The sequence below is a fragment of the Zootoca vivipara genome, chromosome 1, assembly GCF_965207765.1.
Source record: "Zootoca vivipara chromosome 1, rZooViv2.hap1.1, whole genome shotgun sequence".
NCBI classification, from domain to species: Eukaryota; Metazoa; Chordata; class Lepidosauria; order Squamata; family Lacertidae; genus Zootoca; species Zootoca vivipara.
In genome coordinates, this window is record NC_142582.1 from 114978846 (window position 1) to 114999304 (window position 20459).

The following is a 20459-nucleotide window of genomic DNA, read 5'->3' on the forward strand; positions in this document are numbered from 1 at the left end:
TGGCAAATAGAAGGGGAAGAAATGGAGGCAGTGAGAGATTTTCTTTGGCTCCTTGATCACTGCAGATGGTGACAGCAGTCACGAAATTAAAAGACGCCTGCTTCTTGGCAGAAAAGCAATGACAAACCTAGACAGCATCTTAAAAAGCAGAGACATCACCTTGCCTACAAAGGTCCGTACAGTTAAAGAAATGGTTTTCCCAATAGTGATGTATGGAAGTGAGAGCTGGACCATAAAGAAGGCTGATCACCAAAGAATTGATGCTTTTGAATTATGGTGCTGGAGGAGACTCTTGAGAGTCCCATGGACTGCAAGAAGATCAAACCTATCCATTCTTAAGGAAATCAGCCCTGAGTGCTCCCTAGAAGGACAGATCGTGAAGTTGAGGCTCCAATACTTTGGCCACCTCATGAGAAGAGAAGAATCCTTGGAAAAGACCCTGATGTTGGGAAAGATTGAGGGCACTAGGAGAAGGGGACGACAGAGGACGAGATGGTTGGACAGTGTTCTCGAAGCTAGGAACATGAGTTTGACCAAACTGCGGGAGGCAGTTCAAGACAGGAATGCCTGGCGTGCTATGGTCCATGGGGTCACGAAGAGTCGGACACGACTAAACGACTAAACAACAACAACATAACCTAAGTCCTCCTCCTATCTTCTTATGGTCTTTCCCTTTCCCTCTTTTTCTATTTAAGCATTCTGTAACAGCTTTTACATTTTGGAGAGACACTTTTGGTTGTTCTGTAAAACCTCCTTCTCTAAGGTGGATGAATACCAGAGGCTGGGAATCGCAGATGGACAGAGTAATGCTGCTCTTATGCCCTTTCGTCTGTTAAACTAAAAGTAATAATAATAATAATAATAATAATAATAATAATAATAATAATTTATTATTTATAACCCACCCATCTGGCCGGGTTCCCCCAGCCACTCTGGGCGGCTTCCAACAAAATATTAAAATTCAGAAATCCATCAAACATTAAAAGCTTCCCTAAACAGGGCTGCCTTAAGATGCCTTCTAAAGGTCTGGTAATTGTTATTCTCTTTGACCTCTGGTGGGAGGGCATTTCACAGGGTGGGTGCCACTACCAAGAAGGCCCTCTGTCTGGTTCCCTGTAACTTGGCTTCTCGTAGTGAGGGAACCACCAGAAGGTCCTCGGCGCTGGATCTCACTGTCCGGGCAGAATGATGGGGGTGGAGACGCTCCTTCAGGTATACAGGACCGAAAGCAATCTACTATCTGATTAGATTTATTTTGCAGTCAAGAGATTAAGCTGGAGAGTTAAATAAGTGATTGTTCGGTAATTCACAGTGTTCGGTAAAAGAAAGTACAGATTTGAAATAGAGACATGTTTGATAAGAGAACAAGAACATATATTTAAAGAAGATTGGGAAATGTTTCTTGAATATATGGGGGCAATTGTGTACACCTGAAAACATTGGCAGCATTAAGATAAGATGTAAAATATGCAGGGATTTATGTTATGCAAAATGAACCATGGAAAGAGAAGAAGGGAAGACATTGATATTTTAAGGTTGTTTAAATGAATATTCTAAATTGCAAAACAGAAAATTTCATAAAAGTTTCATAAACAATGAAATAGAGACACATTTTACAATTATCTTTATTGTACATGCAGTTTGCTGTTGGTGTCATAGTCATCCTTAAAAACTACTACTGGTTATGGCGCTTTCTTCTGTCGAACAAAGGGGGGACGTCCTCTTTCATCACTAAGATTCAGAAGAAATTGGAAACTTCTGACTGGTCCCCCTGATGTTCATTTTTGAACAGGATTCATTACTTTCCCCATGAAAAGCATGGGACCATCATTTGGTGCCAATATGGTGAGAAAGAATGGCCTGTTAAATTTGAGTACAACAGGAAAAGAGCTACTAGCAGATCCGGTTTTCACGTTTAAAGTGGTCACTGCAGCTGCCTCACTACCTTCTTCATGTATATCCAGGACAGCCTCATGGATAGCCTGCACAGGGAGGAAGGAAGATATATTCATTTTTTGAAACCATGACAGCCTCCAACATATCACAGATGAAAAGGGAAACACATTTATAATCCTCCTATCCTCATTCCAAGAATCATTTTTCAGTGCTTTCCCCACCATCACAAACACACACAAAGAAAAAACCACAACAGGGGGTTGGGTTGGAGGACTCTTTGTGTCCCTTCCAACTCTACCATTCTATGAGTCTGTGAATTATTCTGGGAGTTTTACTGGTGGGGCAACTGCATGCACACAAACCCAATTGCTTTGCCTTTGAGAATTTTGCTTTGGTTAGGGAAATGCAGCACTAAGTTCCAGCACATCTGAAAGACGACTCATGTCCCAGTGTTGTGGAGAAGAGCAAAGCAAAGCAGCCAATCAAAAGATAGTCCAGACTGGAAGTTCTTTAAGACAGGCAGAACCAAGTCACTCCATTCTCCTGTGCATAAAGGTAAAGAGACCCCTGACCATTAGGTCCAGTTGCGGACGACTCTGGGGATGCGGCATTCATCTCACTTTACTGGCCGAAGGAGCCGGCGTACAGCTTCCAGGTCATGTGGCCAGCATGACTAAGCCCCTTCTGGTGAACCAGAGCAGCCCACAGTGCCACCTGCGTCCCTTTCTCCTCTGCATATTCACATGCATGCCAATCCTCAAGTGCACATACAATGACTCAATGAAAGACGGCATAAGGTGGACCAAGAGTTCCCTTCACCCAGTACTGCCTAGGTTATCTACCCCACTGTCTCTTGAGTTGTCTTTCCTGCCCACACTAAGACAATTAAATGAATTAAAAAACCACTGCAGTCCAACCAATTACTCCCAATCATATGAAGTTCTGTAAAAGGCTAGTCCACAACCTCCCAAGGAAGTCCATTCCAGTATAATTTTTAATTATAATTTTTATGTATTTTTAATCTTTTGTGAGAAGCCACCTAGAGCGGGGTGCCAATAATAAATTATGATTATGATTATGATTCATTTCCAGATCAAGGGATGTGGTGGACGCTCCTTCCATGGAGACTTATAAAGAGAGATTGGATGGCCATCAGTCATTGATGGTTTAGCTGAGATTCCTGCATTGCAGGGGGTTGGATTAGATGACCCTCGGGCCCCCTTCCAGCTCTACAATTCTATGACCCTCCTTGTTTTTATGATTGCATGTAGTTTTTATGATTGCATGTAGTTTTTATGTAAACTATTTTTAATGTTGTGTTTCAGTGCTGTAGCACACCCTGGAACCTTACAGTGCTGGGTGGGTAAAATAAATAAATGAATATATAAAAAATAAACAAATGCATTTTATTAATTTCAACGTGTCAGCTCTGAGTGGTACTAACACTGCATACAACCCTATGCAATTGGCTACTATGGCAAAGAGGCAGAGAGTCCCCTGAGACAGCAAGAGAATGTGGAAAGGTCCAGGGGCTGATTCTCAATGCTTAGAAGTAAATTTGTCAGTTGCTTAACGCTTTTAAAAGCCTGTTCTCATACCATAAAATACCCAAGGCATGATATCTACACACGTACTTTGTTAATCTTCAGGCGTCTACTTCCAGTAATTCCAGATAGATCAGCATTGCTGCTAAACACATCAGTAATGCCCAGCCCAGAAAGCACATTGTTGAGATTATAGGATGCAGACATTGAGAATTTTGGAAGGGACAGATGAATTTCATCCCTAAACGAGAATCAGAACATTAAATAATCAGCAATGAAGAGTTGTATAACACTCAGCAATATACTGCATTTGCAGGGTCAGATCTTCATACACTTAAAGAGAGGTATTTTACCGTTTTAAAACAGATGCCATCATTCCATACTCTAATAAATACTAACTACTACAGAGGCATTTAAACACAGCAGAGGAAAGCCTTACCACTCTATTAAAGATGTTCTCCATTTGGACAACGTTTCCTCCCCCATAGCATCCTCCACTTTCTTCAGTTTGCCTTCATCTGGCAGAATGAACCAGGCAACAGCACCTCCTTTGTGGGGAAGTTCAACTACCCAGCAGGACAAAGCTTTATCGTGGAAATATCTGTAACGCTCAGTATTTCTCATCATGTCAACCTTCACAGTTTTTCCTTCATCAATAAAAAAATCTTCTTTATGGGTTAATTTAGGGTCAAAGGGATATTCCCAGTCACCTAAGAAGAAAAAGGAGTGTCAACTGCCTGCTGCAAAATTCACCTTCAGCCATGTGCATGAAAGGAGTATGTTGAATCAGGAGAGTGCAGAAAAAGGAGTAAGATTGCCAAGGGTAAGTCAACATGTTGTTGATGTTTCAGAAGATAGCAAGGGAGAGAAGAAATGGGGATAGTGGGGTCCCACCAGTCAAAACGTGGAGAGAGTCAAGTGGAACTGCTTCCTGTGTGGTTCATAAGCATCCAGGGGAAGGGATCTTGATGTTGCTGGACGTCACCACCATCAGTATCAGCCAGCATGGCCAATTGTCAGGGATGGTGGGAGGTGCAGCCCAAGAACATCTGGAAGCCTTCAGGTTAGCTACTTCAGCCTCAACCCCTATCTTTCACTAATTCTGCATTAAATGCTACATCTTTTAGAACTTTCAACTAAATTGTTGGTTCCACTGCAGAAACACTTTTGTTTTGAAGGTATAAGTTATTCCTGCCAGTTTTAGCTGATTGAAAAATACAAAGCATTAAATATTTGTAACTTATCTTTCTTTAACATACCTTTGAAGTAGATATAGTTCACAAGAACCATGGTGGCTGCAGGATCTAAGCCTGCAACTGCTTTAGAAATTTTCCCATGGGTTTTCTTGTTCACATAATCATTTATCTGCTTTTCAGCCACAGAGGATTGTTCAAAGTTAAAGCTCTCTGTTTTGTACAAACTTTTGACACCCTCTGAAAACTTAGGAATAATTTGGTGTGACTTTTTTATCCACAAGGCATTTCCTATGTCTATCTGAGCTCCAGGACTCTTCAGCATCTGAATGAGCTGTTTAAATTCTTTATGGATCTTGCTTGTGTCAATTGAAGTCAATCCAAGTCCTTTGTAAATTTGATTTTGGGTGTTGGATTTAGCACCCATGCCAATCATTGAAAATGCCATGGAGATACTCAGAGGAGAGAAGAAGATATTTTTGCCACTCTGGAGTGAAGCTACTTGTCTGGATAATTTAAATGCAAAGTCAGCAATGCTGGTAGCTAGCTTTTCTTGAAGTGGATCTTTATCTCCATGGCCATTGTGGACTTGAAGGACAATCAGTAACAAGGAGAACTGGATGGCGGGTTTCATTGCACTTTGAGATTTCCTAAACACACACACACAAACAAAACAACAGCATATATTAGCACTCTTCTATGGAAACCTACTCAAAAGAATTATTTTTGTTCTAGAGTAAAATTTATTGGGAATGTGTCATTCTCATTTGTTGACTGTGTCCTAGTTTTACACAACACTAGCTCTTTTCCATAGGCTTCCTACTCTAGGAATTTATCTCCTGAGTTGTACGTTCTGCCAGGATTTGGATCCCAGCAGACATGGGGAGCTTACTGTGCCCTTATTGGTCAGAATTACTTTGATCAAATGATTCAATAAATGGGTATTACTTACTGTCCCTTCACACATCTGCATAACTTGCTTTGACTGTCTGGGGCTTCCTTTCGCTCATCATCCTTCCCAGTGATGCTGCCCAACATCCTCAGCAGGATTGCCTTGCATTCTCCCTTCCACAGCACTATTGAAAGAGTGTCCTGAGCTGCTTCACCCACTCAGGCAGAGGGTATACAGCCTCACCAGGGCCTTGTGCTCCTGGAACAGCAGCCTTTTAGAGTCAGCCACTTCTGCAAGGGGTCAGGTGGCCTGATGTTAACCTGTATGTCTCCCCATTCACACTCACTGTCCCTTATGGATGGTGAATTATCAACCAACATTTCTCAGATCGTTTGTATACATACCTGGGTTTTCCCCAAAACGTCCTGCTTTTTACTTTGACACTTGTTCCTTTGGGCTGAGATGTTTGCTCTTCCGTCTTGCTTGTAGAGTAAGCTCTCTTCTCCCTAGGTTACATTCTATTTATGGCCCCCACTTGCTTCTACCTGCTGCTGCTGCAGCCAACTGGGTAAGGACACATAACTGGTTTCTATCCGATGCTGCACCAGCTGATAAGATCACGACTTCATGGTTTTAAAAACAGGAATATGTGGTCATTCAGCAACTCAACTGCATCCACTTCCAGTGAGCTGTAGTTAAACAGTGGGATTTAGGAAAAGTTAGCCCCCAGAGTATGGGGAGTTTTGCCGGTGCAGTTCAAAGTGAATTGTCATTGAGTAGGGATTAAAGGGAGGATGTGCTTCGTTTCATCACTTTGCAGAATGGAAAAACTGTGAACTAAAGTGTGATTTTACTCCATTGTGTAAAACCAATTGTAAAGTAGCTTGATTTCTAAAGCTTCCATGGGGAAACTCATGGTGCCACAAGTGGAAAAACATGGTGTGGAGGTGCTATGGTGATATTTGAGGGTTCCACAGCTTTTCTTTTCTTTTAAAAAATATTTTTATTGATTTTACAAGATAAGAAAAACAGAATAAAAACAGAAGAACAGAAAAAGAGCAAAAAACAAATAAAACAAATACATTAACTCATTTGAGCATACATAACCTCAAACTTTAATTTACATAACAATGTATTGCTCACTTATCAATTCTTAACTCTTATCGACTTCCTCCTTCCCCCCTTCTACGTTTCTAATTATAATTAATTTAGCACTTCTAATTCGTTACCATTCTTTTCTAAATTACACATTATAAACCTTATTCTTGATTCATTTTCATCTCTAAATTCCATTGTTTCAACTCATCTTTTGGATTTAGAAAACATAATAACTATTTTCCATTTAATATTAACTTCTCCTCCTCAAATCTAATTTGCTTCTACCGCCTCCATATACTTCTGCTTCCTTTATTAAATATTTTTAATCTTATAATTCTTCTCCAAATATATTTTAAATTTCTTACAGTCTTCTTCCACCGATTCCTTTCCCCAATCTCGGATTCTCCCAGTCAGTTCAGACAGTTCCATAAATTCTATCAGCTTCATCTGCCAGTTGTCCACTGTGGAAATATCTTCGATTTTCCAATTCCTTGCTAACACAATTCTAGCTGCTGCTGTGGCATACAGAAAAAAAGTAACATATTTTTTGGGCAATTCTTTTCTTGTAATCCCAAGTAAAAAGGCCTCTGGATTCTTAACGAATGTGTTTTTAAACACTTTATTCAACTCATTATAGATCTCATCCCAGAAGCTCTTTACTTGGGGACAAGCCCACCACATATGGTAAAAGGTTCCTTCCGCTTCTTTGCATTTCCAACATTTGTTATCTTTTTTATGATAAATCTTAGCCAGTTTCACTGGCGTAAGATACCATCTATACATCATCTTTAGCATATTCTCTTTTACACATTACATGCAGCAAACTTCATATTACTTTTCCATAACCTTTCCCAGTCTTCCATCATAATATTGTGTCCTATATCTTTTGCCCAATCAATCATAACCAATTTTGTTTGTTCATCTTTCGTATGCCACTCCAACAATAAATTATACATCCTTGAAAGATTTTTAACTTTTGGCTCTAACAATTCTGTTTCCAATTTTGATTTTTCACTTTGAAAACCAACTTTCTTATCCAATTGATACATTTCATTCATTTGGTGATATTGTGAGCTGAGAGGGTTAATAGCTCAGCAGTCGTCCTGTATCACGAGGGGCTTTGTGACGTGTCATGTAAACAGGAAAAAGGAAGTATCTGTGTGATTGCTGTTGTATCTGTAATATATGACACTGTCTGTTTGCATTCTTTTTGTTCGTGTCGCAGTTCCAGCCGAGATGGACCTGACTTCTCCTGGCTGGAGTTGCCCTAAGCAATAAATCTTCTCTGTTTTAATGAACAAGGGAGTGAAAGTGAGTTATTTTCACAGGCGCTGAAAGCTAGATAAAGTTTCCGCTGCAATTGGACTGTTATCTGAACTTCAGAAGGAAAATTCCTGGACCGTTTAGAAATGAGGCTTGACTTTTGGACGGAAGTGCACTGGGCAAGGAGTTTTTGCTACGCTTCTAGAACACAGCCAAAGTTGTCGTAGGCAGATCGATTCGCTGCTATCCTTCGGTCTCACAACACTGTGTTTATAGTTGTTTACCAATTGGACAATTGGACAACACATTTCTACAGATATTGTAACCAATCACTCAATTGACTTTTCAGCTGGTCATATGTTTTTAACTTCACCTGATCATTTTCTTCAATCAATATATCCTTGTATTTCAACCACTTGGCCTCCATATTCAACTTTTTATTTACTGGGTTCCACAGCTTTTCTTTCTCTCATATGAGACTCCTGAGGAATGGAAGAGGGGAAAATTTCAGTAAGAGGAATACAGACCTCTCCTGCCATTAACAATGGCCACTCTCTGTCTACAAGTGATGACAACCACCACCCTACATGAAAATAAGACAAAGTGAATTGATTTGAGCAGAACATTCTATTTTCAGGTTCTCTCAGTGACTGGCAGCAATAATGTTTTGTTTTTATCTTTCCTGTGCTGCTTACTGGAGGATAAAAGCACCAGTCTGAGCCAGCATTTCTCAAGACGTGGCTTTAACCAAACTGAAATCAGTAAGCAGGAAGTACATCAAGATTCCCATCATTTCCTCTTGAAACCCAGGAGAGCCTTATTCACAGATGAACAAGCTCTTCTAAGAAATTCATGAATTCTGCCAAATGTTTTTAAACATCAAGCTGACATTTTCCTTGGTAACATTTAGAATTGTGCAGAAGCCGAGGGTCACATGAAGAGCTACATCGAGAGGAAAACAGATGTAAACTGATGTATACTAGGGTCTCAATCTACATACATACTGTATATGATGGAAGTTCTTATATGAAATATATGTTTTAATTTACTATGTAGAACATGACACTTAAGGTTGAATGCAACACATAGCTGTAGCACCAAGAGTACACATAGTCCCTGAGGAATGGAAAGGGGAGCTGTTTGAGTATGTTATAGAAAATTATATGGGGGACCGAATTTGACAGCTGCAACTACCCGGAATCCTGTTCAACACCATCTTCCCTGTCTCCGCTCCGCTTCAAAGACCCTCACCCCTCCTGCTTGGACGCAACCCTGCCTTATGGAAGGCTTAAGGATCAGCATATGCACACATTTCCACATGACTAGCAACTTGGGAGCCATAATTCCCCATCAGTGATGCCAGACTGCTAGCCATCTCATTCACAATGGAAGTCTCCTCTGAACAAAAGACAGTGATCAACTCTTACGAAAATGTTAATTTCTCTTTGTGTTTAGGAATTCACACCTGGGAGGGGTGATAGGAGGACTAGGAGAGGTGTCAAAAGTGCTCAGATTTCTACCTTGACCCCTCCTTTTTGTGAGGTATTGATTTTATAGCTGCAGGCCCGGCTCTGGGCGCAGTCCTGGTGGCGCAGGGCGCCAGGGCGCCGTAGTGGCAGGGGGGTGCTGCGCGGCGAAGCCACGTGGAAGCCATCCTGCACGCTGCGAGGGCGGGGGAGCGATCTCCGCACCTCAGCGCCAGGTCGCCCGACCTGCCTGAGATGACCCTGCATAGCTGTGATGTAGGAATGATGTATTGGGGTGTTTCTTGGTGATGGGAAAACTGATAAAGGTGGAGGTTCTCTTTTGTTCTGGGTTCCTTCCTTGTTCTCCTGCGTGAGGGGAAGGACCCTGTTGCAACAGCAAAAATAAAGGCTTTGCTTCTCAAAATTCTCTGGTTGGCCTCTGTTATATTCTCCGACCGATGGAGAACCCAATAAGGCTCTTGTGTACCCCATATGGGAATAAGAGCAGATTTTTGCTTATTACAGATGGCAACCACAAAGGGACTTTTCAGTTACCCAGATTCCGGGGGCAAGGAGGGAATGATGCTCTAGCGCGCACCAGGCATTTTCCAGGAGCAGCAGCAGTCCTGCAGCAATCCCAGGGTCTGGAAATAACTGGAGTTCTGGCGGGGCTAACCAGAGGAAGCAAAGTTTTATCAGGCCAGCCTTAAAACAACCAATTAAGAAGGGATCACCAGAAACAGAGCGTGCTGTGAAGTGAGTATAAATAGGGAACAATTGGCTGTTCGGGGTCAGTAACTGTCACAGCAATCAAACTCTTTCCTATTTTCTCAACCCACGAACCCAAAAATCCATCAGAGTCTGCCCAGATTGAGGGTTGTGGGTGCCTTCTCCCCCAAGGTTCAATGTTCGTCGGAGTCTGCCCAGGTTGAGGGTCTGCAGGTGCTGCTCTTGTCCTCAAGGTTCAAAGTCCGCCGGAATCTGCCCAGATAGAGAACCTTGAGGAACCTCATTTTTCCTCTTTGCCTGTAAAACTCAAATATCCGTCAGATTCTGCCCAGATAGAGAGTTTTAAAGGCACCTTCTAACTATCCCGGGTGAAGACTCCCCCCTGCCATGGCGACCTTTGTTAGGTATGACCCATGACCAGGGAACGCAAGTGCACCCGTTCCTTTCCTACTTTGTGTTCCTCAGTTCCGATCTGACATTACGTGGGCAAGCGTTCAGTAAGACCTGGGTCTAGAGTGTAAGAGGCAGGGAGATTGCTGTGACATCCTTGTGAAGTGGGAGGGAATAGGAGTCCTCATCGGAATGTGTCCACTTTCCTAGAACGTTTTCCTAAGAGACTTTTCAATCCCCATTTTCCTTTAGAAGGCCCCATATAGAAACCTTCCCAAACCCATCACCCCCACCCCCACCCTCTGACTATACATAAGGGTCTGGTTACTTCCGTCTCAGTGTACCTGAAGAAGTGTGTATGCACACGAAAGCTCATACCAAAATAAAAACTTAGTTGGTCTTTCAGGTGCTACTGAAGGAATTTTTTTTTATTTTGTTTCAACTCAGACCAACACGGCTACCCACCTGTAACTTCCCAAACCCGTTTGCCTATCGGAGTCAGACCACTTTCCTATCGGAGTCAGGCCACTTTCCTTAAACGTCCCCCAGGTTCCCCATAACCCTGAGAGACCCACCCCCAGCCCATTCTGAGACTGTCCAGGGCTAGAACTTGCGCAAGTGCCCCTTCGGAGACTGAGCACCCGCAACTCTGCAGGCATCAGGGGAGAAAGAAGCCCAACGAGAGCTTACTTCCCGTCTGAACTCTGATAAACCCCTCCAATTGGATTTAAGAAATGCAAGCTTGCTTAAATAATTTTTATGTAAGGGCTTGATCAAACCCAAAAACATGGCAAATATTAAAAGGAGTGGAAGTAGTGTGTAAAGGCTGCAGAAGGCCATTTTTTTCTCTCCAAAAGTAAAAAGAGGTGTGTGTGTGTACCTACCCATTTTTCAACAGTAAAGGGGGCAGGATGAAGGAAAATAAAGAGTTGTAACTTTGAAAATGCTTGCTCAATGCTTTGAAAATATTTTGAAACTTGAAAATGTTCACTTCATGAACTCCAGCTATAAGTGGATAAGAGATGTACTCAAGGTTTAGAAATGTTATGGGGTTTGTGTTTAAATTGGCCACAACATCCATAGACTGCCTTCTTAAGTGTGCATAGTTAAAACTGCCAACCTGTTTCAAATTTCTAGTATAAAGAAACCATGTTGAACCGATCAATCTTAAACATGATAAATATGAGAATGAGGTGTGCAAATGTTTGTTATTTGAGAGAGGCTCCAAAGGGGAGTCTTTCTCCAAGTGACTAGAGGAATATCGACTAAAGGAAAATTGAACAGCTATTCCAATAAAGGTGATTTGTTTGTCAAAAGTAGAGCTTCCATAGCCAGGAAATGTCTATCTGAGTCTAGTTTTAACTTCTATTCTGTTGGACAGAAGGGTTATTGTCAGGCTCCTGATATCAGTCTCTTAAGGAAAAAACTCATCTGCTAAAGGGTTCTGTATAAAGTTGGTATTTTCATTCAAATGTGTGGGCCAAGATCAAAGATGTCGGGGCCAAGATCAAAGATGTAACAGAACGGCTGCAAGGAATCATAAAACCCACTGACAAATACCCCTTCCTCTTGGTCCACGTGGGAACCAATGACACTGCAAGCCATAGCCTCCAGAAGATCAAAAGTGATTATGAGGCTCTGGGCAGGAAGTTGAAGGAATTAAATGCACAAATTGTCATCTCATCTGTCCTCCCAGTTGAACGACATGGCCCAGGGAGAGAGGGAAAAATAGGGTAAGTGAACAACTGGCTTCGCAAATGGTGCAAACAGGAACGGTTTGGATTCTTAGATCACGGTCTGCAGTTTCTTGAAGATGGACTTCTGGCAAGTGATGGGCTGCACCTCACAAAAGTTGGGAGGAATGTTTTTGCCATGAAACTCAAAAACCTCATCAGGAGGGCTTTAAACTGACTTATGTGGGGGAGGGAGACAGTGGTCCAAATGTCAAGGACCAAATGAAGCAAACAGCATGCAGACCTAGTGGTGGGAGGAAAATATCCTTAAATAAGAGACATGGGGGAATGATCAATGGTCTTCAATGTCTGTATACTAATGCACAGAGCATGGGAAATAAACAAGATGAACTTGAGCTCTTGGTACAGCAAACTAAATACGACATAATAGGCATCACTGAAACCTGGTGGGATGAGTCTCATGATTGGAATGTAGAAATAGAGGGATACAATCTATTCAGAGAAATAGACCAAACAGGAAAGGAGGAGGAGGAGTGATATATGTCAGGGATGTGTACACCTGTGAAGAGATCCAGGATTTAAAACTTCAAAGCCAAATTGAGAGTATCTGGGTCAAAATTAAGGGAGAGAAAAATAACAATGATCTCATTGTGGGAGTTTACAATAGATCCCCAAGCCAAACTGAGGACACAGATGATGCCTTCCTGGAACAGATGACCAAGCATTCAAAAGGAATTGAGATAGTAGTAATGGGGGATTCCAACTATCCTGATATTTGTTGGATGTCAAACTCAGCCAAGAGCATAAGGTTGAACAGATTCCTCACTGGCCTTGCAGACAATATCATTGTCCAGAAAGTGGGAGAAGCAACAAGAGGATCAGCCATTTTAGATCTGGCCCTAACCAATAGTGATGACCTGGTTAGTGGGGTAGAAGTGGCAGGATCATTAGGTGGGAGTGATCATGCTCTTCTGGAGTTTATTATACAGCGGGAAGGAGCAACCAATAATACTAAGACTCAAATCCTAGACTTTAAGAAAGCCGACTTCAGAAAACTTAGGGAAACGCTGGGTGAAATTCCATGGACAGAAATACTAAAAGGGAAGGGAGTTCATGATGGTTGGGAGTTTGTTAAAAGGGAGATATTAAAAGCACAACTTCAGGCAATACCAATGAGACGGAAACATGGAAGGTGCCTAAAGAAGCCCAGGTGGCTATCTAAAGAACTTTAAACCGAGTTAAGATTTAAAATGGATATGTACAAAAAATGGAAAAAGGGGGAAATCACCAGAGAGGAATTCAAACATATAGCCAGCACATGTAGAGACAAAGTCAGAAAAGCTAAAGCACAGAATGAACTCAGGCTCGCCAGAGAGGTTAAAAGCAACAAAAAGGGCTTTTATGGGTATGTCCGTAGCAAAAGGAAGAACAAGGAAACAGTGGGGTCACTTAGGGGAGAAGATGGTGAAATGCAAACAGGGGACAGAGAAAGGGCAGAACTCCTCAATGCCTTCTTTGCCTCAGTCTTCTCCAAAAAAGAAAACAATCCCCGACCTGAAGAATATGGAGCCGATCATTCAGCAGGGGAAACACAGCCCAGAATAAGTAAGGAGGTAGTACAAGAATACTTGGCTAGTTTAGATGTATTCAAGTCTCCAGGGCCAGATGAACTACATCCAAGAGTATTAAAAGAACTGGCGGAGGTGATTTCAGAACCACTGGCAATAATCTTTGAAAATTCCTGGAGAACAGGAGCTGAGTAAAAGTCATCAGCTCCTGGAAGGCAAACACCTGAATATATTACTATATGCTGATGACATGGCTGTCATGGCACTTACTTGAAGGGGTCTACACAGCATGCTGGAGAGGCTTGCAGCTTATTGATCCCAAAACTCTCTAAAGATAAATTATGACAAAACCAAAATTGTGGTGTTTACTAGAGCTCGCCTCACATTTAGATGGTCTTTAGGTGAACACATAATTGAACAGTGTCCTTTCTTTAAATATCTTGGTATCACTTTCCAAGCTACATCTAGCTGGCTTGCCCACTTCAAGGCTGTAACCCTTCTAACACGTAGGGCAATCGGTGCTCTGCTCAGCTTTTTTTATACGAGGGGAGGGCAACTGGTGATCCTGGCACTAAACACTTTTGTTGGAAAAGTGATCCCCCAGATGCTATCTGGGGTAGAACTCTGGGGATGGAATCAGAAGCTGCTAGAACGGCTTGAAATCTTCCAAAAAAATTATCTCAGAAGAATTCTAGGCCTCCCTCAGGGTTCTCCGGCAGCCTTCTTAAGAGTGGAAGTAGGATTACCTTCTGTGTCTGCCAGGGCCCACTTAAGATTTCTGCGTTTTTCATCAACCTCGCAAATGCCTCAAACACCTTATTGGCTAAACAAGTCTTTGTATCTTTACAAAATAATATTACTTGGCATAAAAACCTATTAGATATTGTATCCAGATACAATCTACCCGAGTTTAATACTCTCAAACTGTGGAGCCCTGATAAAGTTCGGGAATGGATCTTTGAAAAAGATGCCTTTTTAGACACCACAAAGATAAAAAATTCTGGGTTTTCCTACTGGTTTCCCCGAGTAAAGGCAGTCAAAATCTGTGCCAACTACCTGGTGGATATCACTGATCCTACACTTCAGAGAGCTTTCACCATGGCCCGGTTTCAAACATTGCCAACTGCATACCTGACCGGTAGATTTACAAAAATCCCAGCAGAACACTGTTTATGCCCTTGCTTCATGAAAATTAAAGAGGATCTTATACATTACCTCCTCTATTGCCCCATTTACTCGGGCTTTAGAGACGCGATGCTGCAAACTATACCCAACTATATAATCAATCCTGAAGATAGAGTAAAATTTTTGTTAGTTGATGCTAACCCACGAATTACCCATGTGGTAGCAGTCTTTGTGATGAAGGCCATGAAAGCCAGGAAAAGATTTATGGATGATAAAGAAAAGACCCCTTCATCGTCTGTTTAACTCGTTGCTTGTTTTCCTTCTCTTTCTGTTTTGTGGGATGGAGGTTTTGTTGGGATAGTATGTAATGAATTTTAACATTTTTAATTATTGTTGTGTTGATATTTGTGTACAGGCATGGTCCTCACAATAAACGGTGTTGTTGTTGTTGTTGTTGAGAGATATCTTACCAATTATTTGGTGACTGCTATTCCATATAGGGACACAGAGAACAGATCTTATATGAAAGCCAGAAATCTGGTCAGCCTAGGACATGAGAACAACACAATTAGTGACTAGCATGGTATATGACGTAGCATTTGTCCAACATGTCTAGCAAGTGATATGCGCAAAAGGTTGCATTACTACAAACAAACTGAAATTCAAATTGATTAAAAGAACTGGCAGAGGTGATTTCAGAACCACTGGCAATAATCTTTGAAAATTCCTGGAGAACAGGCGAAGTTCCAGCAGACTGGAGGAGGGCAAATGTTGTCCTTATATTCAAAAAGGGGAAAAGAGAGGACCCAAACAATTACCGCCCAGTCAGCCTGACATCAATACCAGGAAAGATTCTAGAGCAGATCATTAAGCAAACGGTCTGTGAGCACCTAGAAAGAAATGTTGTGATCACTAAAAGTCAGCATGAGTTTCTGAAAAATAAGTCATATCAGACTAATCTGATCTCATTTTTTGACAGAATTACAAGCCTGGTAGATGAAGGGAACGCTGTGGATGTAGCCTATCTTGATTTCAGCAAGGCCTTTGACAAGGTGCCCCATGATATTCTTGTAAAAAAGCTGGTAAAATGCGGGCTAGACAATGCTACCATTCAGTGGATTTGTAACTGGCTGGCTGACCGAACCCAAAGGGTGCTCATCAATAGCTCTTCCTCATCCTGGAGAGTAGTGACTAGTGGTGTGCCACAGGGTTCTGTCTTGGGCCCAGTCTTATTCAACATCTTTATCAATGACTTGGATGATGGACTTGAGGGCATCCTGAGCAAATTTGCAGATGACACCAAATTGGGAGGGGTGGCTAATACTCCAGAGGACAGGATCACACTTCAAAATGACCTTAACAGATTAGACGACTGGGCCAAAGCAAACAAGATGAATTTTAACAAGGAGAAATGTAAAGTACTACATTTGGGGGGGGGGGAAATGAAAGGCACAAATACAGGATGGGAGAAACTTGGCTTGAGAGCAGTGCATGTGAAAAGGATCTAGGAGTCTTGGTAGCCCACAAACTTGACATGTTTTAATTTACTATGTAGAACATGACACTTAAGATTGAATGCAACACATACCTGTAGCACCGAGAGTACACATAGTACCTGAGGAATGGAAAGGGGAGCTGTTTGAGTACAATAAAAAAGGAGGAAAACAGACATATTAAATTTCCAATGCCCCTTCTTGCTTCTTCCACACCTCTGCCAATTTTTTACTTAATAGAGAAACAGCATTATTGCACTAGAACAAACTACAACAGGAGCATGACTCACTGCCTCAGTTGCACACAGTGCCACCTATAGTTGAAGTAGCAGTATAACAGTTAATACTACATTACATCTCCTCCCTCCAGTTACTTGCAGGCTGCACTATATAAATTCTACATTAGAAATAAAACATACGGCTGGTTATTGATAGACCTCCGAAGGAATTAATGCGTAAAACATTTGGCTGTTGAACAGGTTTTTTAAATCTATCCCTCTGCATTTCAACAGGTAGATCTCCTGACTCTAAGCCTAACGCAGGGTTTCCCAAACTTGTGTCTCCAGCTGTTGTTGGACTACAACTTCCATAATCTCTGAGCACTCCACAACAGCTGGAGAACTAAAATTTCCAATGCCCCTTCTTGCTTCTTCCACAGCTCTGCCATTTTTTTTCCTTAATAGAGAAACAGCATTTTCTGTTGAAGTAGCAGTATAGCAGTTAATACTACATTACATCTCCTCCCTCCAGTTCCTTTCAGGCTGCACTATATAAATTCTACATTAGAAATAAAACATACGGCTGGTTATTGATAGACCTCAGAATGAATTAATGCCTAAAACATTTGGCTGTTGAACAGGTTTTTTTAAATCTACCCCTCTGCATTTCAACAGGTAGATCTGCTGCTGAGCCTAACGCAGGGTTTCCCAAACTTGTGTCTCCAGCTGTTGTTGGACTACAACTTCCATAATCTCTGACCTCTGGTCCTCCTAGCTAGGAACGATGGGAGTTGTAGTCCAACAACAGCTGGAGAACTAATTATGGGAAACCCTGGTCTAAGGGTTCACAGGGGATCTCTTCTTCTATTTGTGTAGTCTTTGGCATTAACTGTAGATATCCATGATTTCTAATGAATTCTCAATTGGTCTTGATGGCATAGGAACTGAGTGACAAGTGCTTCTTCACATTGGTTGGAGTCTTCCATCTTTTTTCATTGACCAATTTTGCCAGAACAGGGTCTCCTGGATTGAAGTCAGATAGTACACTAGCAGAATAGTGATTATTGTAAAAGTATATGTAGGATTCTTTAGTCTTTGTGTCCCACTCTACAACTTTCCTTGTATAAGGCCATCTTGATGTGAATTTAATTTCAAGCAAGAAACAGTTGTCCTAAGTTGTGTGCTCATCAAGAGTTGTGCAGGACTATAGCCTGTAGTCCCTAGTTTAGGATAATGTGGATATTGTGGGCTGGATGCAATGTGGAAGTAATGTGTTCAAAGTCATACTCTGGAACTGCTCAAAATCTGCAGCTATGAACTGAGAAGCATTTTCTGTCACAAGCTGTTTAGGAATCCCAAAGCATGCATGGAATTTGCCTTTTCCACAGCAGCCACACAATAGGTTGACATCTTCATGAAGCAATCCACTATGACCTCAAAGTTTTGTTCCTGGTATTTGAGCCCGCCTCCTGTCCGCCACAAACAGTACTTCTGTCTTGTCAGGATTCAACCTCAATCCGTTAATGGCCATCCATCCTCCAACCGCCTCCAGGCACTCACACAGGACCTTCACCACCTTCACTGGTTCTGATTTGAAAGAGAGGTAGAGCTGGGTATCATCCGCATACTGATGAAGACCCAGCCCAAATCCCCTGATGATCTCTCACAGCAGCTGCATGTAAATGTTAAAAAGCTTGGGGGAGAGGACAGAGCCCAGAGGCACCCCACAAGTGAGAGCCCAGGGGTCTGAACACTGATCCCCCCATCACTTTCTGGACACGACCCAGGAGGAAGGAGCGGAACCACTTTATGACAGTGCCCCCAGCTCCCAGCCCCTCTAGACGGTCCAGAAGGATGTTATGGTCGATAGTGTCAAAAGCCGCTGAGAGATCCAGCAGAACTAGGAAACAGCCCACCTTTGTCCCGAGCTCACCGGAGATCATCGACCAGCGTGACCAAGGCAATTTCAGTCCCATGGTGAGGCATGAATCTCGGCTGGAAGGGATCCAAATGTTCAGCTTCTTCCAGGCGTGCCTGGAGTTGTTCAGCAACCACCCGCTCAATCACCTTGCCCAGGAATGGTAGATTTGAGACTTTATATGTATGTATGTATGTATGTATGTATGTATGTATGTATGTATGTATGTATATGTATGTTTCCCCTTTTCCATTCGCAAGGTCGTTCTAGACACAGCCAAATTTTTACATTAGAACCTTGTCTTTCTAAATAATCATTCAAGCACTTCCATTCCATCTTGACTGTATTCATTGGCTTTAGTTTTATTATATCCGTCAATTTGGCCAGTTCCAAATATTCACATAATCTACATAACCATTCTTCTTTGGTCGGTACCTGGTTACCCTTCCAGTACTTAGCCACCAGGATTCTCGCCGCTCATGTTGCATACAAAAAGAATTTAGTGTTTTCTCTAGGAATATCACTATTCAATATTCCCAAAAGATATGTTTCTGGTCTTTTGGTATGTGAAGTTCTTAGTAACTTTTTTATTTCTTCATGGATCATGTCCCAGAACATTTTGATCTCTGGACATGTCCACCACATATGGTAGAAGGTTCCAATCTGCTTTGTGCATTTCCAACACTAATTACTAAGCGATTTGTTCATTTTAGCCAATCTCTCCGGTGTTAAAAACCACATATGGTGCATTTTCAGGTAGTTTTCTCTTATTAAACAGCATGCTGTAAAATTTATATTTTTGTCCAGTTTTCCCCACTCTTTATATTCAATTACATAACCTAAGTCCTCCTCCTATCTTATTATGGCCTTTCCCTTTCCCTCTTTTTCTATTTGAGCATCCTGTAACAGCTTGTACATTTTGGAGAGAGACTTTTGGTTGTTCTGTAAATCCTTCTTCTCTAAGGTGGATGAATATCAGAGGCTGGGAATTGTGGGGAGATCGCAACAAAGAACACAGCGGGAGACAGAATGTGGATCCGGAAGGTCGCCCAGAATGAAAGCAGGCACCCCCTTTTATTGTAAAGTTTCAGAACTGTCAATGATTAACTAGAGGTGCATCCTTCATCCAATGGTCAACTCCAAAAGAGGTGGTGTCCTTGCATAGGTCACATCCTGCCAACACCCCAAAACTCCGCCATAGAGCTAGTGCCTGGTCCTCACATACTCCTCAGACCTCGCCCTGTCACATGCCTACTCCTTAAACATCCCCCTCCTCTCAATCTTGTGATCCTTGGGTTTTTTCCACCACTCTGCCATTTTTCCATTGTCTTCTTCCTAACCTGGGTCTGACCCTTCAGGCTTGGACCAGCCTCCCCTGTTCTAACCTGCTATAACCGGTTCCATCAGGATCTTCCCAACTCTGGCCAGCCCAGTAGTGACCTGCTGCCCTCTAATGTCCCCCTGACCCAACTTGTGGATGCTTGTTTGTGCATACTGACGTACAGGAAGGTTTGCCAGCACTGTACGTTGTGTTGATAGTTGAGGGTTTTGATAGCTAGCTTTTATCTGATGCGGTTTGCCAGCATCAATCTAAAATCACTGCTACATCTCACCTTTTCTTTTCTTAAAATGTGAAGAGTGTATGAGCAGGGCAGAATTACTCTTAAACCTGAATGAGAACAACTTTTGTGCACAGACAGTTGCTTTCCTCTTTTACGGGTGCAACCTGTCAAAAGTAACCAGTGCATTGCAACATCGTAAACCTTGTGACAAAATATAAATAAGACATTGTAACAATTCAAACTATAGCAATGTAGTGCAAAAAGAATGCTCAGTCTCTCAAGATGAGGGCTCCAAAGCGTAATGTCCTTTTCAAATGTTGAACTGGATAAACTGCATTCCCTAGCGAAGGGAAGGTACTTGCTTCAAAACTTTTAGGTCAGAGTCTTTTGTCCACTTACTGGAAACAAGC

The 20459-nt window shown here is 42.0% G+C and overlaps 1 protein-coding gene across 1 annotated transcript; it reads right to left on the reverse strand.

The window, feature by feature from the left end:
• Nucleotides 1-1694: 1694 nt before the first annotated feature.
• On the reverse strand, nt 1695-5267 carry LOC132593213 (alpha-1-antitrypsin-like). The gene is made up of 4 exons (XM_088672992.1): nt 4700-5267; nt 3883-4150; nt 3531-3681; nt 1695-1982 (listed from the first exon to the last, which is right to left on the reverse strand). The coding sequence occupies exons 1-4, from the start codon at nt 5265-5267 to the stop codon at nt 1779-1781; spliced, it is 1191 nt and encodes a 396-aa protein (XP_088529118.1). The 3' UTR covers nt 1695-1778.
• Between the last annotated feature and the right edge of the window lie 15192 nt (nt 5268-20459).

Excerpts from the sequence above, each read along its gene's own strand:
- LOC132593213 (XM_088672992.1), bottom strand. The coding sequence starts at position 5,267 with ATGAAACCCGCCATCCAGTTCTCCTTGTTACTGATTGTCCTTCAAGTC. Across the intron at positions 4,151-4,699 it reads GAACTATATCTACTTCAAAG|GTGACTGGGAATATCCCTTT; the intron begins GTATGTTAAAGA and ends TTTTCTTCTTAG. Across the intron at positions 1,983-3,530 it reads GACGCCTGAAGATTAACAAA|GCTATCCATGAGGCTGTCCT; the intron begins GTACGTGTGTAG and ends CTCCCTGTGCAG.